This window comes from Notamacropus eugenii, chromosome X (genome assembly GCF_028372415.1).
Source record: "Notamacropus eugenii isolate mMacEug1 chromosome X, mMacEug1.pri_v2, whole genome shotgun sequence".
NCBI classification, from domain to species: domain Eukaryota; kingdom Metazoa; phylum Chordata; class Mammalia; order Diprotodontia; family Macropodidae; genus Notamacropus; species Notamacropus eugenii.
This window is the reverse complement of record NC_092879.1, coordinates 47,811,175-47,833,112: the sequence shown is the minus strand read 5'-3', so window position 1 is coordinate 47,833,112 and position 21,938 is coordinate 47,811,175. Positions and strand designations below refer to the sequence as shown.

General features: G+C 36.8%; 1 protein-coding gene across 2 annotated transcripts in view; it reads left to right on the top strand.

The window, feature by feature from the left end:
• The window catches only part of TENM1 (teneurin transmembrane protein 1), a 773,658-nt gene that overhangs the window by 288,150 nt on the left and 463,570 nt on the right, over nucleotides 1-21,938 (top strand). For both annotated transcript variants that reach the window (XM_072626495.1, XM_072626494.1), the window contains exon 4: nucleotides 10,969-11,229. In XM_072626495.1, coding sequence (XP_072482596.1) covers nucleotides 10,969-11,229 — 261 coding nt within the window. The remainder of the gene's footprint in view (nucleotides 1-10,968; nucleotides 11,230-21,938) is intronic.

Sequence of the window (21,938 nt, the reverse complement as noted above, 5' to 3'; positions counted from 1 at the left end):
TCAAGCATACGCACTGTGCCATCTGCCTTGCCACTACCCACTCCACACCATATCTTCTATATAGCTGTCAAATTGATTGGTTTAAAACATAAGTATGTGTTAACTCACTTTATCTGGATGCTTCCGTGACTCTTGGGTCTAGAATAAAATCTCAACTCTTTCATTTGGCCTTTATAACTCTTCCTAGCCTTACCTGTCTTAGCAAGCTAATCACATACTCCATCTACATTCTCACCCAGTTGTGTTCCTTGCATCTCCTCTCTTTGTGGCTTTGCCAGGCAGGCTACATGTCTCACTTCTGCTTCTCAAGCTCCGCTGAAGTGGGACCTTTTTCAATAAGATTTGTCCTAATTCGTGTACTTCCTAGTGCCACCCCAGCCCTGAAATTCCTCTGTATTCGCTTTGCTTGTACCCTGGTCTTACTTCTCTGTGAATCTGTTGTATCCCTTCCTTCAAGTAGAATGCAAACTTCATTTTTTCCCAGAATGCAAATTTCTTGATAGCACGGGTTGTCTTGTTTTTCTTATTGGCATCCCTAGTACCTGGCACAGTGTCTGGCACATAGTAGGTACTTTAAAAGGTCTGTCAGTTTGATTCTTTTTGTGTATTTAGAAAAATTAGATCTAGGGAATTGTCTGAGTTAGCTGTAAAAATAATTTTTCTGATGTTTGGTGTTGATTAGTTAAAAACAGGAAATAATCCCTTCCTGTCTAGAACAAGTAACAGTTTATTAGTAGATCAGCAAAAGTTTCTGTAACAATTTTTTTGCATTTATTTATGATGATGTATGTGCCTTATAGCATCTACAGACTAAAAACCAATGATTAGCCGGTGATGTTTTGCTTAACTTGAAACCATCTTCTTAGTAACCTTTTTACAAAGTTAAAAGATCAGGAAAAATGAATGATGAATTTTTGGTTGAAATGAAGAGACAGAGTAATTTGTCTTTAGGTTCTCTTCATGTATAATGTGCATTCTGATGGTAATCCACGCATCTCACTGACCCCCCTTCTCAAGACAATATGCCATCCCAAGTGAAAATGTCAAAAGATGAGCATGAAAGGACTCCAATTTTGACTACATTAACATTATGTTTGCTATGACTATGAAATGAATTGCAGATAACTTGAGCAGGGGACAGCAATGAGTAAAAGATCATTACTTAGGGTCTTGTTTATACTTCTTATCAAGGACAATCGTTTATTTTTATGTTGACATACTTTCCACCTTTATCAATAAAGTCACTATTGCTGAATAGAGAAAATTTTTGAATTTCACAAATGTAAAAAATATTCAGTGTTGCATTTCAAGATTCGATGCATTGAATTTGGAGGCCTGGATGTTGTCCTTTTCAGCTTTTGAATGGTCCTTCTTCATAATATGAACAGAGCCATCATTTGTCAATTTCCTATTGAATTTCTCTGCCATTGTCAGCTGTTTTTTTCATTTATTTAGCCATAACATATGCATCATAAGAATACTTGGGAATCATGAAGCCATAGAATATTAGAGCTGGAAAGGATACTAGGGATTCAATACAAACTCCTTATTCTGCAGAGAATAAGAAGATCAAGAAGACAGAAGCAGCCATAGTATCGAAGATAGTCAGGAAGATCAGAGTTTAAATTCTTAACACATAATGACTGCGTAACACAAGACAAATCACTTCACTTCTCCCTGTCCCACGGAACTCTCTAAGATAATAAACTGCAGACAACATGCTGATGTATGTACATGAAGGAAGTTCCTTACTGAGAGCTTCCTATTCTGATGAAATCACAAGTCTGGTCAAACAACCACAATAGTAACTGTTACGTAGGCAACACTTGAAAGTTGGCCAAATATTTTGCATGTGTTGTATCACTTGAGCCTCACCACAATGTTGTGAAGTAAATACTATAGCTATTTTCACCATTTTACAGATAAGGAAACCAAGGCTCAGAGATCATATAACTTGCCCAGTGCCATATAGCTAATAATTGTCAGTAGTGATACATAAACTGAGAGATTCCCCATTCTAGGTCCAATACTTTTCTCTAGACTATTCTTCTGGCTTTCCAGAGTGGTTAAGTCATTTCTCCAAGGTCATGAGCTGTTTAGTGGTAGTTGTTTTTGAATGGTATCCGTATGAGTTATGGTGAGGGAAGTTAATTGTTTAATAGATCTGTTGATTTTGGTCAACTCTTTTAAAACTGGCCATCTAAATACTTAATGGATAAATATTTAATAATTAAACTATGTTAGTCAATATTTTAATAAACATAAATTATATGAATACTTAATAAACGGCTTAATAAAGCCATTTACTTTGATGCCTTGAAGTATACTTGTTAGAATTACCAGACAGACCAAAACTCATAAAAAAGCTCTTTTTCAGCTTCCTGCAGACTAGACTATGACATAGCTAAAAAGGGCTGATACAAGTAGCTGTTCTTTTCCTCTCCAAGGTTTTATAAATGAACTCTCCATAAACCAATATCTGAACAGCAGCACATAGGCCCAGGAACAAAGCAGTCCATTTTCATCTACACTTCATGGTCTACTCTGATCTCAGGGCCTGCAATAAACCATTCACCTTAGTCTTGCAACCCTTAACCTCAGGGCTCCCCCATAGCTACTAAACTCTCATCAGTGATGGCTCCCATTCTGCCATTTCTTCATAAATCTTGGTTTTAGTCAGTGTACTCTCCAGATATAAAACGATCACTGCCAGGAAGCAGAGGCATTTCTTTCCTTCTTCAGTGGGGCCAGAGTGATTTGGGTTTAAGGCATGGTCCTTAAGGGAAAAAAAAAGTCTAGCCCATAAACTCCAAGATATCTTGTGAGGTTTCAGTGATCAAAACTGACGTTATCTCTGATGTTGCTTGCCCTTCATTTTTGAAGAGGACCATGGCATTAAGGAAATGATGACATGACTTGCACTTGACTTTGATTTGAGTGAGTGAGAGCTATGCAAGGTCACCAGCCTTACCTCTCCTCCAGAGTCATCTGGGTCCAGTAGCCAGATATTCATCAGGATGACTGGAGATGACACAGGATGCAGTGGGAGATCCAGGCCCTTTTTAGGCTAAGGCCTTTTCAGAGTCTCACTTTGAGAGAGGTAGCACCCATTCAGTGAATAGGCCTCTTTAGGAAGTGAGTGAATACAGGAAAGAGGGAGCCCAAGCTCATTCATTATTAACCACACATTCTTTCTTTTCCAGAGGGAGCAAATGATAGAATTCAGTTCTATTTGTGAAACCTTTGCTTGCCAAGGACAAATAGGGACTTGGTCTTTTCATAATCTCATGTTCTGATAGTATGCAGTCCTTCAGAATCTCAGATGCCAATATTTCTTCAAAATAAAAATTAATGAAGAATATTGCCCATGTCAACTTAACCAGTATTTATCCACCACTTGCTATTTGATTTTTCACTCGGTGATGAAGACAAAAAGAAAAAATATTTCTATCCTCAAGAAATTTTCAATATACTATTTCTTGTGTGTTTTACATGTTTTACATGCAGATCCAACTCCATTTAGATTTCATACTTTGTACTACTCCAGGATCCATAAACCCCTTCCCTGCCATTACTCTTAATGAAGTTTGGCTATACTATTTCTATGTATAGACACACAACCCCAGCACGAAGTTGTGACTGTTTTTGAATGTTAATCCCTGACCAACATCATGGCAACTTAAACAGTGAGCCAGCTTGCAGACAAGATGAGGCTCTTCCTCTACTATTGGTAAAGAATCCAATTCAAAAGTCTATTAAGCACCTACTATGTATAGACTCTGCACTGGGTGTGGGGATATAAAGACTGAAATGAAAAACCCTTCATCAACTCAGTGGATTTATATCCTAGTCTTTGACCTGGGACCTACTGTTGTTCAGTCAATGAGATCTAGAGTGATTTGGGTTTAAGGCATGGTCCTTAAGGGAAAAAAATCTAGCCCATAAACCCCAAGATATCTTGTGAGATTTTATTGATAAAAATTTATATCCCTTTGGGCAGAGCACCCATGGGAAAGGGTATGATACCCTATGTGGACATATGTGAATAATATTGATAGATATAATAAAGAGAGTTAAACATTATGGTTTCAAGGTAAATATGAAATATTTTAGTTAATAAAATCATAAACATGTGTTTATATTACATGAGTTTCCATATATGCACATTTCTTTCAGACTAAAAATTCTAACACTTGAGGCACTCTAAATGCTAAAAGGAAAATATATCATGTAATAGTTTGTAGACTATCAAAATTTGTCTGTTTAGGAAGAAAAAGCGAATCATTTCAACTGAAAATTAGTTATTGCATAAAGAACTAGACTTTTTACGTCATTTAAAAAAAATATGTAATTCTGCTTCTGTTACACCTTTTTTGTAAAAATTATTTGTATTTTGCAAATATTATTTGTATTAGTAGCATAATATAATGCTGATAGAAAATGATTTGCCTGCTGAGTATCCCTGGCATGTACAAATATTAAACCACTGTCCATGGTCTCTAGAAAATCGTGGAGAATGAAAAAACTACTAAAGAAAGATACTTCTTCCATTTTTCAAAAAAAAGGGTAATAGATCCTGCTTACCATAGGCCATTGAGCTTAGCTATAATTCCTAGCAAGGTCCTAAATCATTGTATTAAAGAGATGATTTCTGAAAATATAGAAAAGGAAACAGTGGTAACAGAGAGCCAGCATGGCTGCCTCAAGAACAATTAAGCCAGACTAGTCTTTTTGATAGTTATTTGATAGAATTACTAGATAAGAAGAATTCTGTAGGTAAAATTTACCTGAATTTTAGGAAAGCTTTTGGTAGAGTCTCAAATGTTTTTCTTGTGCAAGAGATGACAATATTTAGGGTTAATGTTACTGTTAATTAACAGGGTTAATGTTAATTAACAGTTAAATGCACTTAGGCTGGATCCAACAAGTAGTTATTAGAGGTTCAATAGACTCTTAAAAGTAGGACTCCAATAGAATGTCCCTGAGTTCTCTACTTGGGCATGTTCTATTTAATATTTTTATTAGTGGATTAGATGGAGACATAGAAATGTAGCAGAAGAGTGTTAGACTTGGAACTGAGAAAACCTGGGTTCAAACTCTAGACCGTGTGTCCATGTCCACTTAACCTCTTTGTTTACTCCTTTGTGAAATGGGTATAATGATACATGTAGCAGATTTACCACAGAATTGTTTTGAGAATCAAAGAAGATAGTGAATATGAAATGCTTTACAAAGTAAATATCAGTTTCTATCAAATTTGCAGATGACACAAAACTTAGAAGACTAATGAATATGTCAGTTGATGTGGGATCCAAAGATACCTTGGTAGGCTAGAACTTTGGACCCAATTGGATAATATGAAATTTAGCAGGCATAAATGTATCCTTATATTGTATGGATTCAAAGAATATTATTTCCCAAGTGTTAGGTGAAAGAAGTATGGTTGAACAGTACTCCGTTTGAAAAAATAATCTGGGATTTTTAGTGACCTACAAGCTTTGTATGTGACAAGTTTATTAAGATGACAGCCGGGGGAGAGGGGGAGAGTGGAGCTTTTATAATTTGAGGAGTTGGTGAGTATCATCATATCTAGGACTGTGGAAGTGGTTAGTAATTTTTATATTCTGCTTTGGTCAGACCATACCAGAAGCATTATAATGATGAAGTGATAAAGACTGAATGAACCCATTCAGTAATATGGGTCTAAAACCAGCTGAACAATAAAGCTCAGAGAGTAGTTGCTAGTAGCTCAATGTCAGCCTGTAATGAAATCTCAAATGGAGCTCCCTAGGTCTCTGTGACTGGCCCTATGCTAGAGAACATCATTTTGCAATTTGCAGATGATGTAAAGTTGGAAAGGATAACTCATACTGGATGATAGATTCAGGGTCCCAACAGATTTTATTCTACTTCAGTACTTCTAATCTGTGGCAAAATAAAATAAGATAAAATTTAATAAAAATGAGTATAAAACCATATGTTTTATACTCATATGTGGACTTCATAAGCAGCTTGCCTGAAAAAGATCTGGGGATTTTAGTGAACACCACGCTAGACACTAGTCAGTAGAGTGATATGGTAGCCTCCTCTCCACACACATCCCAAAAATATAGGTTTTGACTGCATTAAGAGAGGTATAGCTTCTAGGACTGAGGAGGTAATGTCCTACAGTATGAAGACCACACTGGTAGTCTTGTGTTGACTTGGTTTGAAAGGCCACTCATAATCTGGAGAATATCCGGGGGAAAGAAATTAGAATAGTGAAGGCTCTCAAGCCCGTGGTATGAGAGAATGGGTTAAAGGAATGGAGGTTATTTGGCCTGGACAAAAGAAGACTCTGGAGGACATAATACTTGTCCTCAAGTATTTGAAGGCCTTTCATAAGGAAGAAACAAAATGGTTAGATGTTTCAGAGAGGTGAATTTGGGTTTGATGACAGGAAGACTTCCCACCTGTTAAGAGTTGTGCAGTTGTGGGCTAGATACCTTGGGAGCAAATGAGTCTATGTTTACTAGAGGCTTCAAGCAGAGACAGGTGGACCACTTCCTGCATAGAACAGTGTGGAGGCAGAATGGTGGAGTGGTTAGAGCATTAGACTGAGTCAAGAAGACAGACCTGGGTTCACAGTCTGCCTCAGGTGCTTCCTCATTATATTACCCATGGCAAGTCACTTGTCTTCTCCAGGTTCTCAGTTTCAACATCTAAGATAGATTCTAGCTCTTTAGCGCTGTGATGCTAATGTCTTAGTTGGCTTATTTTGGCATATTGGTTAGACTGGATAGCAGCTGAGTGACCTTCCAGCTGAAATTCTGTGATTCTGCGTACCAGACTGGTGGTGAACAGCCTCAAGACTCTGCCATATGGGGCTCAGTTAAAGGAACCAGACACATTTAGTCTAAAGAAGATATGTTCCAGGGGAATTTGATAGCTGTCATCAAGCATTTGAAATGCTCTTGTGATTTTTTTCTGCTCCTCAGAACAATAATAATAGGTGGAAAATGAAAATGGCAAATGTTACTTTGATGTAAGGGTAAACTCCCTGTCAGAGAAACCTGCCCTAAAGTAGAATGGGCCACCTTGGGACAAGGTGGTTTCTCTTTCCCAGGAAGCCTTCTGGCACATGCTGGATGACTATTCATCCAGGGACATTAGAGAGCACATTCTTCTCCAGGGATGTCTTAGACTGAATGGCCCATTGTATTGGGCCTGTATCTCAGTTCAAGGGTGTCAAGAAGCATGAGTGAACTTGGCATTTCCCAGTGTATGCAGCTTTCCTTTTGAAGGGATGAAATCTGTGTAACAGAGAAATTCTGCTGACTCATGTCTAGCAGCTCTTTTTCTTTTACCTTGTCTAGTGTCATTATTTCTTTTTTAAATTTAGAATGACTAACGGGTTTTTCAATTTTATTACTCACCATTTCTTCAAGTCATTTCTTTATTGTGACTCATATTCAAGTTTCCATAAAATGACATATCATATGTTGATAATGTCAGTGAAAATAAATATGAACTTGTGCTTTTCCAAGTGACTATTCTGATTAATGTCCTTAATCCATGGAAATAAATGGGAGTGCTCATCAGTGACTCATTTCACATGCTTTTCCAATCCAATGAGTCTTCAGAATGAATCGAGATTTTGAAAGAGGCAAAGTCAATGACAATGCTGCCTTAGATCAGAGTCCTGCCTCCTGCTCCCATATTCAGCTTTTGGTAACTTCAGAGGAAGAAGTCTGCAGGGAAATAGAGAAAGTTAAGAATCCAGGCCTGTACAAATTTTGGTTCTTACATCTTCAAGCTGACAGGTACCTTGGCATGTTGCTGTGGCAACATCCCCATATTTAGATGAAATATGATAAAGTGTGAAATGAAGAGGCATACATAATATCTGATAGCAGTCTGCTGAATCTCTAATATTTGGACTGAGTAAAATGGTCTCATCCTCATCTCTTTGGGGCAAGGAAAGTTAAGTTTTTGCATTAAGATGATTGGGGATGATGCTAACCTAGTAAATGGGGCAGATGTAGCATTACATTGCAGATAGAGGTACTGAACTTGGTGTCAGGAAGACAGATTTGAAACCCACACCAGACACCTCTTAACTATGTGGCACTGGGCAAGTCACTTAATCTCTTTTTACCCATCTGTAAAACAGGTGCCATTATTGCACCTGCTTCATAGATTTGTTGCAAAGATCCTGTGAGATACTGTATATAAAGCATTTTGCACAGCTTAAGTGCTCTCTAAATATGTTCATTCTTACTATTTTCTCTAAGGATTAAAACATTTCTGGAGAATTAAAAAGTAACTTCTAAGAAGACTCTTGATGGAAATCACAAAGTGGTTCATTATATAGTACTCTACAATTCTGAGAGAGTTAACCTCAAAACTTTCATCAGGCACTGTTCTGGACACATAGTTGATCTACCATTCATATCTGTTTTGGTAATTCATGATTTATGAATATGTATGTAGAGAAAGCTATTTAATTTTGGACATTTCTGGTATGTAGTCTGAGAACAAGAACGTGCTGCTGAGTGTTCTTCTTTAAGTCTGTGAAGTCTGGGTTTTGTCAAAGGGACATTCTTGAGGACCTAGAGGACCACATGTGGCCTCAAGGCCACAGGTTCTACACCCCTTATAAACTCTTTCTAACCAAATTATATGGCCTGTCTGTGACTTCCTTCTGGAAAATCTCATAAACCACACAGCAGCCTTAGATTACCTTATCTACAAAGATATTTTAGATGCTATGTCTGGGCATATGGTCACTTTTCATTAACTTATTACATACTTTTAAAACATTTTCCTTCAATTCTGACATATTTCCATAATTGAATGCAAAAGTTTGGTCCTTTATGATTTCTCTTTCCTGTTTACCTTTTCATGCTTCTCTTGATTCTTGTGTTTGAAAGTCAGATTTTCTATTCAGCTCTGGTCTTTTCATCAAGAATGCTTGAAAGTCCTCTATTTCATTGAATGACCATTTTTCCCCCTGAAATATTATACTCAGTTTTGCTGGGTAGGTGATTCTTGGTTTTAATCCTAGTTACTTTGACTTCTGGAATATCATAGTCCAAGCCCTTCGATTCCTTAATGTAGAAGCCGCCAGATCCTGTGTTATCCTGATTGCATTTCTACAATACTTGAATTGTTTCTTTGTAGCTGCTTACAATATTTTCTCCTTGACCTGGGAACTTTGAAATTTGGCTACAATATTCCTAGGAGTTTCTCTTTTTGGATGTCTTTCAGGAGGTGATCAGTGGATTCTTTCAATATTTATTTTGCCTTCTGGTTCTAGAATATCAGGGCAATTTTTCTTGATAATTTCATGAAAGATGATGTCTAGACTCTTTATTTGATCATAGCTTCCAGATAGTCCCATAATTTTTAAATTGTCTTTCCTGGATGTATTTCCCAGATCAATTGTTTTTCCAATGAGATATTTCATATTATCTTCTATTTTTTCATTCTTTTGGTTTTGTTTTGTAATTTCTTGATTTCTCATACAGTCATTAGCTTTCATCTGCTCCATTCTAATTTTTAAGGAAATATTTTCTTCAGTGAGCTTTTGAACCTCCTTTTCCATTTGGCTAATTCTGCTTTTTAAAGGATTCTTCTCCTCATTGGCTTTTTGGACCTGTTTTGCCAATTGAGTTAGCCTATTTTTAAAGGTGTTATTTTCTTTAGCATTTTTTTTTATTTTTCTTTAGCAAGCTGTTGACTGGCTTTTCATGATTTTCTTGTGTCACTCTCATTTCTCTTCCCACTCTCATTTCTCTTCCCAATTTTTCCTCCACCTCTCTTACTTGATTTTCAAAATCCTTTTTGAGCTCTTCCATGGCATGAGACCATTGCATATTTATTTTGGAGGTTTTGGATGCAGAAGTCTTGACTTTTATATCTTCCTCTGATGGTATGCATTGTTCTTCCTCATATGAAAGGATGAAAGAAAATACCTGTTCATCAAGAAGGTAGCCTTCTATAATCTTAATTTTTTTCCCTTTTTGGGGTATTTTTCCAGCCAGTTACTTGACTTTTGAGTCCATTGTCAAGAGGAGGGTGTACTTTGGGGACCTGTAGGTTCTCAGTTCCTCCAACATGGCACAGTCATGGGAGAGGAGTTTATTCCTCTCCTGGCCTGGGCTCTGGTCTGGAAGAAATCACAAACACTCTTCTGCCCAGGATCTGTGAATAGGATTCCCTCTCCACAGCCACCACCAGCTCGACCACGCCAGCACTCCTCCTCCCCCCAGGACTGCCACTCAGGGCTGAGTCCCAGATCAGTGGCTCAATTCCTCCAGGATCTTTAAGATGAGGGCTCCAAAAATAGATACTGCTGCTGCAATGGTTGCTGCTGGTGGAGCCATATTGCATTCCTTTCTCACCCAGGTGAAAAAGCTTTCTCAGTGACCTTTGAAGCTGTCTCTGGCAATTGTGGGTTGATGGGTCTGGGAACCACAGCTGCTACCTGGGATTCCACCCTCTGGGCCTGCTCTGATCCAGTCCCTGCTGTAGTACCACATGGCCAAGACTGGGCTGCGCTCTGCTCTGCGCCTGGTGCAATAGACCTTTCCTGTTGGCTCTTAAACACTCTTTAAACATATCTATGTACTTGTCCCCCAAAAGAAAGACCCTTTAAGTACTTGTCTAGTGCTTTTTGTTTATGCATTTCATTGCATTTTTACCACCATTTCTCAGTCCAATAGTAAGGCTATTTTAGGGATACATGTTTTTTCTTTTCCTAGAACCTACTAAGAATCATGAGGACCATAAATGTAAATGACAAGCACAAAATAAGTAACCACATTCAAGAGACAGTAGTCAAACTTCTAATTTTTCAAAAGCACAATTGCTGACAGTAGGGAAATGTTTTCATGAGCATATGGAAAGAATCAAAAGGGGACTTTTTGTGCCATCATCTCATATATTGAATTTTTCTCTTAATGCATTGGTTTTTCTTTGTTTTAGAGATGGAATTCTGTGAGACTCCCCACATTCTGTGCTCAGGCTACCAGACAGACATGCACAGTGTATCTCAGCATGGCTACCAGTTAGAGATGGGCTCTGATGTGGATACAGAGACAGAAGGTGGCACCTCTCCTGACCATGCCTTGAGGATGTGGATGAGGGGAATGAAATCAGAACATAGTTCATGTTTATCAAGCCGGGCTAACTCTGCGTTGTCCTTGACTGACACAGACCATGAAAGGAAGTCTGATGGAGAGACTGGTAAGTGTGCCCATTATATAATTCTTAAAACCAGACAGAATGCTACAGTGACTTTTTCTTTGTTTCACTTACTCCATCTACCTATCAGTATGTAAAATGGAAAAACAAAGTGGCAAGATCCCATGTATATGACATAATATCTTTGCTATCACATACCTTTCTTTGCCTTAATCTGGCACAGTGGTATACATTTCCTGTCAGAATGCAGTCACCTTTCTTGTACATCTCCTAGTGTTTGCCTTTCATTGTCACCTATCTTTAGGGTGAAACGTTTGCACCATACCTATTGAGTCCTTTTGGCTTTGGTAATCAGTACATGAAAAATAAATAATTTTTATAGTATAGTCTTTTCTTATTTTCTAATGTTCATATCAACCTGTTGAACATATGTGGACTGATATAAATTAATCAGCTTAAAATGAATTGATTTTTTATAAAATAGTAATAGAGAAGAAAATAATATTAATTACTTGCTAAAGAATGGATACAAATATTAATCTTATTAAATCATAGTTACTTTATACTCTTTAAAATGACATAATTCATCTATTGTAATTCTGATTTTCTTTTTTTCTAATACTCTAATATTGCATCAAAATAGAAATTGTTTCATAGAAGAGACGTTAACATTTCAAATTCTATCTTTCGCCATCAGTCATTTTCTTTGTCTGTTTCTTTGAATGCCCATCACCAAGTCCAGAGGGCCCAAGATAGAATTCATTTCTTGGAATCTTAGTGACCAAGTAGCCATTGTCAAGAGGAAATGAGGTTTGATAATAGCTTTATGCCTCTTGCTTTTCTGCTTTGTCCTCCACTGCCTCAATCTCTACGAGATACTACAGGAAAATCATCTGTAAAATCTTGTTTACTCCTTGATTAGCATTTGATTTTTCCAAACTTATATATCTAATTATATCAAATTCATGCTAGCTAGCTGTAGTTAACTCTCCCCCTTTTTGGTTTTCTTCAGTGTCATTTCTACATCCTCATCAGGTATGGTTATGTTAGAATCTAGTTTCTATAGTGGTTCTACTGTAATTGTGGGAGAAAAGACTTATTAAAATCTTGACAGATGTTTTTCATTGTTCATCTGTTTTTGCCCGGCTTCCCGCTTTGATACTCAAATTCTCATAGCATCATGATGATACTTAGGTGATCCTCTTACCAAATTTTCCATAAACATGCCTTTTGTTCCATTGCTTTTCACTGTATTATGAGGCAATACTGTATGTAACTTTCCATTTTCCTCCACAAGATTTTTGCACAAAAGTTTATGTTCTAAACTAATATTCCTTTTACATGACATTCTCTGCTTAGGAAGGAGATCAGCGATTGCCAGACTGATTACTGTTCTAAGCCCTCATGGTCTCCTAATGTGAGGCAATTGATTTATATCTGTTAAATTTAAGAAATGATAATAGTCTGTGTCAATATCTTTTAGAATTTATTTCCCATTTAAAAAATGTGATTGAATAGAATAAGTTGAAGTGGCTTCAGTTGCACCATCTATTTTTTTCATTTTTAATTTCCTAACACTATTCATTTTCTCTTTAGGCTAACTGTTCGTTGGTCTGACTATTCCAGACAGTTAATTTCTAAATGACTCCCACATCAGTAGCCCTTAGTTGCTTGTCTGTTAGAATATAGTCAGTTTCATCTTTAGCGATATGCAGTGCTTTCTGGGTTCACCAGACATTTTTTAAATGCTCATTGTGAGCCCTGTGATATGAGATAACTAGTTGTCTCATGAAAAGATATATCTTTGTGTCTTGGGATATAAAATTTAAAAAGAAAGCTCAATCAGTTCATTTATTTGTTTCTTCAAAGAGAATCTGTGAGTCATCCTTTCATTTTTCTGCATCTTTTTGTCTTCTGGATTCAGTTATAGTGACAACGTCAGTGTTGGTATGACTCAATTGGTCCTGTCTTTATGTCAACTTGTCAGCGATTGAACAAAAATCTCATGTTTACAATATCAAGACAAGTTGATACTTACTGATGGTCTAAAATCTTTTTTGATTCTTAGCACCTCCTAAGTTTCTTTTGTACCATTCTGGTATATTCATTGTAGAAACAAAAGGAAGTTATATAGGACTGAGAACTGCTTAGTATTTTTCTTTTTTCCGTGAATTAATCTGGACAAAGAATTCATCATCTCTTGAGCAGCCTACTGGTGGTGAGCTTCTCTGTACTTGACTACATTAATCTATAGAGAGCAGCTAGAATTTGTTACTTAGACAGTACTCAAAGCTATCTTAGTAAGATAGAACTTGCTAGATTCTTTGTTCTGCTGACATATAGCCTTCTAGAAACCATGGTCACCTCTTTGCCACAGTGAGTCATCAAAGGAGCAGTTGTATATAGGGCTCCCATTGAAGACTCCCTGAAATATTTTTAAGAGTGATTGCATAGTGGAGTGCAGGGATTCATATGCTACAGCCAGCAGGTTCATACCCTCTGCTGAGTTCTAGGGCCTGGACTCACGTGCTGGTTCTGAAATTAGCTTGAGTGAGATTTGGGACAGGTCATTTAACCTCCCTGAGTCTCAGAAGAGTCTTTTCCCTGAATTGAGGTAGATTTGAGAACTTCAGACTTCCCAGGATAGCCTGGCTTAGGCATTCAACTTCATTTTTCCACAACGTTGGTAGGAAAGCTCTATTCCTTCTATTTCATTAGCCAGGCATACCTTTCAAAATACATGCAATGTTTATATTCCCTCATCAGATCTATTTGCTTGTTCTATACTCTGGGGCATTAAAATAATTGACCCTCAATATTAGCATTCTCCAACCTAGTATGTCAAATAAAATCAGGTGCTAGAAGGAGCCATGAATTTCTAGGCCTCTATGGGAGCATTATTCATTTTCAAAGTCAAAGATTTTTTCAATGCATTCTTTGTGATTCGTGATTTTCAGCAAGCTCTTTCTTTTGAAAAAAAAATTAGATTTCAGTTATTTTTTAAAATTAAATTTTCTTTTATTTTCAGAAGAAAATCCATCTTCTCTCCCTCCAACTTTTCCATTCCCAACCACCTTCCCACAATAAGAAAGCAAGAAAAATAAAAACAGTGTTATAAACACGTGTGGTCAAGCAAAAATAAATGAACTGGCCATGTTCATAAAAAATATGTCTCTACTATCTTCGACTTGGGTTAGAGCACAGATCTGGGTTCAAGGATTTATAGGAAATTGGTACTCAAAGCTGGTACAAACATGAGATTTATTATTATATATGGCACAGCAAGTAGGTAAAAAAAAGTATATACATATACTATATGGCAACACAAAGAAACTCATCTAGCTCAGGGTATGGGAGATGGATATGGTAGTAAATATCTCAGAGGGAGTACTCAGAGTAGAATCTGAGTGTGGAATTTTTATACCTTAAACATGGGCTTGGTTGATATTAGATTTTTGATACCAGTGTGGGGAAATGGGGCATTCCAAATCAGACCCAGATCTAGTAGGGAAATTCTCTGGGTCACTTACCAGTACCAGACTAGGGTAGGGGGAATTTCCTTACTGGGACTAGTAATTAGGTAAGGGTTCAAATTGATAATCAAAGATCCTAAGAGTAGGTATGGCTCCCATCCACTGCATTTGGCAAGAACTCTTTATCAAATTAGAAGCCAGAATCATTTGCATGTCTGACACAGGGTCAGAATGTGTCAGGACAGTGGAAAAGTACAGGTTGTTTGTCATTACTTATATGTTTGTGGTCATTAGGACCACTTGGCCTAAGTGATTCTATATTGGAGTCTTATCTAAAACTACAACATCAGACAATATATTTCAAATTCACTGTTAGCACAGTCTCAGTCGGTACTTTGAGTCTATCACCTATCTATTAAAAGGATGGGTGGTATGTTTCGTTAGGAGTCCTCTGAAATTGTGGTTGATCATTGTGTTTGATAAGAGTTCTCAAATCTTTCTAAGTTGTTTGTCTACAATATTCTTGTTACTGCATAAACTGTGCTCTTGATTCCCCTTACCTTGTGTATGATCATATAGGTCTTCCTGGATCTTTCTGAAACTATCACCATCATTTCTTACAGTACAGTAGTATTCTATAATGTACATATGCTTTTTCATCCATTCACCAATTAACAGGCACCGTCTTAGTTTATGATTGTTTGTCAACACAGAAAGAACTGTTGTAAATATTTTGGTTACAAATATCAGTCCTTCTCTTTCTTTAATGTCTTTGAGGTATAGACCTGGCAGTGGTCTTGCTGGTGAAAGGGTATAGACAGTTTAATAACTTTGGTTAATAACATAGTTCCAAATTACTTTCCATCATGGCTGAGCCTGCTCACAGCTCTACCAACAATGCACGTCCTTCTCACTTGGATTAATTTATTACACATAATGCTCCTTCACATGTTATCTGGTCTGGGAAAACCATCCTTCTCTATACATACCACTTTATTTCCTGTTTTTTACCGTTGCACTGGCTGTACCCCATGCCTGAAGTGCACTCCCTCCTCACCTGTACCTTTTGGACTTCATGATCTCCTTCCAAGCTCAACTCCAGTTCCATCTCTACTTGATATAGGCCTTTACTGAGTCTTCCCGGTTGTTAATGCCTCGCCTCTCTCAATTTTATCATGTATTGATTCATATTTATGTTGAATTTTTTCTCTATATGAAATGATACTTTAAATAGAATGTAAGTTCCCTCGAAGAGAAGAGTTCATCTTTGTCTTTGTTCGTCTGGCACCTAGCACAGTGCTTGGTGTATAAGGGAGGGAGGTGCTTGATAGATAAATGCTAGGTGAATGCGTTGTAACTTTGGTAAATTGGGAATCCCATACCATAGGAACCACTAAGCCCCAAATGAGATTAGTGAATTCATGTTATTAATTAACATTAATTCATAATATTAATTAATATTATTCAATAATTACTTGTATTCAGGGTTGTGCTGGAGCCAATTCTAACGAGTTTAGGAGGGCCAATTGTTAAATTTTTATTGTGAACATTTACATCTAAGAATTGTACAGTCACAAGTCAAGCTAGATTTACTGCTTCAAATTGTCTTGACTTAAAGTCTTAATAATGCAGATGAAATGTGAAACTGTGCATGCCTTCCTTCTCTCTCCCCCCCCCCCACCCCATCCTGCATTCCCATCCAGGTTGTTAAACATACAGACTTACATCTGCCTACATTTTGTTTTGGAAATTCTAGCCATCTAACTGATGGCTGATCTGTCACAATCTAACCTAGCCAGTAGCTGAGTTATCTCTTTTCCTAGAGTCCCTTATAAATATAGTCTTCCTGGTTAAACCTAAAATAATTTTTCTTTGTGCCATACTTTATATATCTAAAGCTAACCATTTTTTAAAAAAGGTAGACTTCATTTTAGGCAAGAGATGTATTCAAAATGACATGGGACCCTAGGTTTAGAGCAGAGAGGAACCTTAGAGGTCATATGGTCCAAACTAGCCCCATTTCAACACATATACTTTATAGATTTTTTTTTTAAATAAAGCCATGTTTTATATGCTAAGTATGGGGAGAACACTATTTACAGCAAACTTTTAAAAATTAATACTCAAATGAATTTTGAAATTTTTTATTTTAATGTGGGATATTTTTTGAAGAAGCAGCATGGCATAGTGGATGGAGTACTTGAGCATGAATCAGAGAGACTTGGTAGAAGTTTGTCCTCTGACCCCTCTTGGCTTTATGACCGTGGACAGCTTACTTGTCCTTCAGATAGATTCCTAAAGCTCAAGCTCAAGAATTTCCCAGCCTGAGGAAATCATACTTAGACTCATGAATGCCCTTCACTGGGCCTATAGCATAATGAAACAATCCATCCATCACTGATATAACTAAACTCACTATTCTATTTCTACAGCTCTTTAATCCATGTCCCATGTGATCATGTGTGTTGAAAGGAGGGTTCCTTTTATCATTTTCATCTCTAATTGCTCAGTTTCCATGCTTCTGAAGTCTTCTATTTTATTTTTTCATCTTATATCACTTCCATCCAAGGTGTTTGTTAGATGCTGCTGGAAATTCATAACTCCATATTTCATATTGCTTCAACTTAGAGATTTTCATTTGTGTTGAATTTCCCTAGAGGTCTCATCACAATCAATATTAAATGGGTTTAATCTCATATTTCTGTTTCTTTCATATTAAATGTGGGATATGGAGAACAAGATATAGAGTAGGTGTATTAATGGGTGTGCGTACTCACAGATGTGAGGTTTGGGCTCATCTTTTAAGAAATAAAATCTATGTCTATGTTCTTCAGTTGCCTAATTAGAAAGCAGTCAAACAAACTTGTTTTACAACTCTTAATTCAATTCACCTTAAACAATTATAGGGTTAATTCTTACCTATAACAAGTCTAGCATGTAACTTTAAAAGGTGGTTTCTTATCTAAATTAACTGGTTGGAATAATGTAGATAGATGAATTCACAGAGCACAGACTGACACTACTGGAAGGAACTTCAGAGATCACCTAATCTAACTCCTTCATTTTTCTCATTTTACAAGAGGGTAAACTGAGATAGTGAACAGTTAAGTGGCTTCACCAAGGTCACACCACTGTAAAGCAGCAAAAAAAAAAAAATACAATAAAATACAGATAGCAGGATAAGGAACTCTTCGTGTCCTGGCAGCCATTTACAATCCTCCTTGGCCCTTTTGTTCTCCAGGCTGAATTATCCAATTTGCTCTAACTACTGCAATAAACTTATACTATAAAAAAACAACTAGAGAGAATCATAGGATCCGTGAGGTAGAGGAGGCCATTAAAGGTCATCTTGATCATAACTCCACCTCCAGGTTGGGATACAGGAAAACCATTCCAATAATGCTATCATCCTTCTCTTCTCTTAAAATTCCCTTTTAACTTTAACACCTCTCAATCCTTAGGAATTAGAAAGTCACATGCATCAGTCAACAAGATTTTATTAAGTATCTATTGTTTGCCAGCAAAATGTGCTCAATGCTGGGGATATAAAAATAAATCAGCCCCTCCATCAAGAAGCTTTAGTTACATAAGGAAAATACATGTGCACATATAAGTAGATGAAACATATATAAAGTAAACATGGTAACGTTAGTTAGGAGGGCAGTATCCACAGGGTTGGGGGGTGCACGGTAAGTGGGCCTTATGAATGGCCTCATTTACAGCTCTGGGGTTGGAGTTCTAGGGCTTCATTTTGAGTTCCAGATCTGCTACTTGTGGTCTTTGCGACCCTAGGCAAGTCAGTGAATCTTCCTGAGCCTTAGGCAACTCTGAACAATGTGGATTACATTGGAAGAGATTATGACAAGCCATTTTATTGAACTAAGTTAAATTAAATTGAATAGGGATAAAAAAAGTAAAGTCCTTCCTTTCTGTGTCTTTTTTTTAACCAGATAAGTGAGATACAGCTAAATGGTCAGTTTGAAAACTGTCTGAGGTTTTTAGTTTTGATTTTGATTTTGGTTATTTTTTTTGTAAACTATAAGGTAAACTGGAGCCCACAATGTGATGATGTGTCAGACAGAAAAGCTAGAGTAATCTTGGGCTGCATTGAGAGGCATGGCTTCCATGAAATTGATATTAGACTTCCAGCCAAGCTGACTACCTAAATAAGATAAAATACTCAAATAAAATTCTGAGTTTATATCAGAATGAAGAGTAGTCAAGAAATCCACTGAGAAACTACAGTTAGTGATTTCTTCTACCCTAGTTCTGCACAGGTCTGTCAGAAGCCTGAGGGGAGAAAGGGAGCCTACCAGTAAAGCCAGTTACAGTACAGAGTAGCTTCCTAATTCTCCTAGAGATAGCCAGGGACAAATATAATTGGCAAAGCCTCGTATCTGCAAGCAGGAAAAGTGTAAGACTTCGCTAAGTGCCCTAGTGTGATCTTTGGAAGTGTAGTAGGCAGTGACCAGCACTGAGCTCAGATTGGGACACTATGGTCTGAGAGGCTCAGAGATGTCAAGTGGGCCTGCAAGATCTAGATCTCTGAGCCTTAAAGATCCAGAAGCACCTAACCGTGAGAGATGCAGGTCATTTCCAGAACCAAGGCAAGCCAGTGTGAAACCATGAGAGGTCAACTGTCACATCCAGAAGTATAGCAAAGTACAGAGCCTAGGTGTAGCACAAAGCCCTAATTCAGGAACTGAATTGGAGAGATGAAGAAATTAAAGAATATGTTGACCAGTATCAGAAGTTATTTCTACTTTAGAAATCTCAAAAAAGAAAGAGCGAGTAACTCTGTAATAACTCCAAACAGAGCTATAAAGGAAACAGTGGTCTTTACACAAAGACTATATTTGTCTTTCCATGAATTATGTAAATTATTTCATGGACTTTACATGAATAAGTAGAAGAAATAGAGTGAGATTAAAAAATGAAGGTCTCAAGGAAAGAATTGGAAGGAGAATAAATGCCTTAGATCACAAAGTGATCATCATTATTCATGAAACAGACTACCTGAAAACTAAAATAGACCAAACAGAAATTAGTGACTCCATAGAAGAACAAGAAATACTAGAATAAAATCAAAAGATTGCAAAAATAGAAGAAAATGTAAAAAGTTGACTAACTGGGGAAACAAAGGAAAGATAATTTAGGAATCATTCAACTCCCCAGAAATTATGCTCAAAAAAATTAACAATCAAGGGCACTATTTTAAGAAATCGTAAATGAGAACTGCCCAGATCAATTTGAACTAGAAGGAAAAGTAATGATAAAAAGACTTTCCAAATCATCTCCTTAAAGAACCTCAAAAGAAAGAGGCCCAAAAGACATATAGGCTTGTATTAAAGAGTAACTTACCCTGCAAAGCTAGATATGCTACATAGTGAAAATGGTAGTAGAATATACTGAATTTTAGGCATCCCTGATGAAAATGCCATAGCTGAGTAAGAATTTTGAAATACAAATATAAAAACTGAAAAACATCTGGAGGGTAAATATATTTCAAAAATTGGAAGATGTGTGATGATGTGCTAACATTCTAATGGGAGAGAAGAAACAAGTGTCCCTTCAGAACCATAGCTTTGAAGTGTATTGGAGGAGTTAAATAATAGAAAGGGAGGTCTTGGGTATAGAATGGTTTTGATCTGAGGGTTTGAAGAGGCAAGAGAGATGAAAGATAAAAAGGAGAAATACACTAATATAGAAATGAGGAAAAAAGAGGTGGACCTTATTTTTCATAATTTAGGATGCTTGAGAAGATAATATAAACATCAAGGAAGGGAAAGGAAGAGCAGGAATCAGATGTTCTCCACAATTAAATGAACAGAGGGCATGTGTTGAACATGCTCATAGTTTGGTGTTAAAATATGCCAAAGAAGTCAATAGGAAAGTGACTGAGTTGGAGTTGGGGTAAAAAGAGAGGAATTCCTGGTGGAGAATAATCAGAAACAAAACAAACTTCCTGATCCTAAATATAGGGGGAATTGAAAGTGGAAGAAGCAAAGAGCTAGAGTTTAAGGGGGTATTTTAAATTGCCTCTTCAATTACTGGGAAATGGCTGACCAAAATATACATATTATAGAATATTCTGCATTGTAAGAAATGACAAAAGACACGATTTCACAAAATCCTGAGTAGTATAAACTCACATAGAGTGAAGTGAGCAGAATCAGTTCATAAAAGGAGAAAGCAACATTCTAAAGAAAAACAACTTTAAAAGACTAAAGAAATCTGATGAATATAATGACCAACCACATCTCTAGGATACCTGTGATGCTACCCATCCCTTGACAGAGAAGTGATGGATACAAGGTGTAAAAAGGGATATATTTTTGGGTATGGCTATAATTATCATTCATTTTCTTGATTGCTTATTTGTTATGAGTGGTTTTCCCCCATTTTGTATTGCTTATTTGAGAGAGGAGGGAAGACCAGGATTTTTTAGAAATAGTGATATCAAAAAAAGAGGGCCATTATAACATATTTTAAATGCACAGAAGATAACAGAAGCAAATGTGGACAAATCTGACAGTTTTGAATGAAAGATACATCATATTATTATTACTTTTTTAAAACCAAGAACTATGAAATGGAAATCAACACTTTCATATAAAATTCGTTTTTGTATGCTGCATATATGGAAATGGTCTTTTTCTAGTTTAAGTTCAGAATAAAAAGAAACTTTTAAGAAGAATAAAAAAAACTGAGGAGATAATAGTTCCAGTGCACTCTGATATGATCAAACCATATCTGTATTGTTGTGTTGAGTTTTGGGTGACACATTTTTTGGGAAAGATATTGACAATTACCTAATGGAGGATGACCAGGATGATCAAGGACCATCATGACATATGAAAATTAGATGAAGCAACCTGAAGAAGAAAAGACTTGGAGGGTGGTTTGGAAGGGGATGATATGATAGGTATCTTCTGGTATATTGAGGCAATGTTTTAATCTTCATGAAAGGGCCCATCTATAATAGGTGCCTCCATTTTCTCTCCTCTTGCTCTTTTCTTAACCAGTTACAATCTGACTTCCAAACTTATTCCACCAAAACTGGTCTCTTTGAAATCACAAGAGATGTCTTAGCTGACAAATTCAATGACCTCGTGTCAGTCCTCATTCTCCTTGACCACTCTACAACTCATGAGACTATTGATTACCCTCTCTTTTTCATTCTCTCTTCAAGTTTTCAGGGTACCACTCTCCCCTAGTTCTCCTCCTAACTGCTCCTTCTTAGACTCTTTTGCTGTACAGATTCTTATCCATATCATC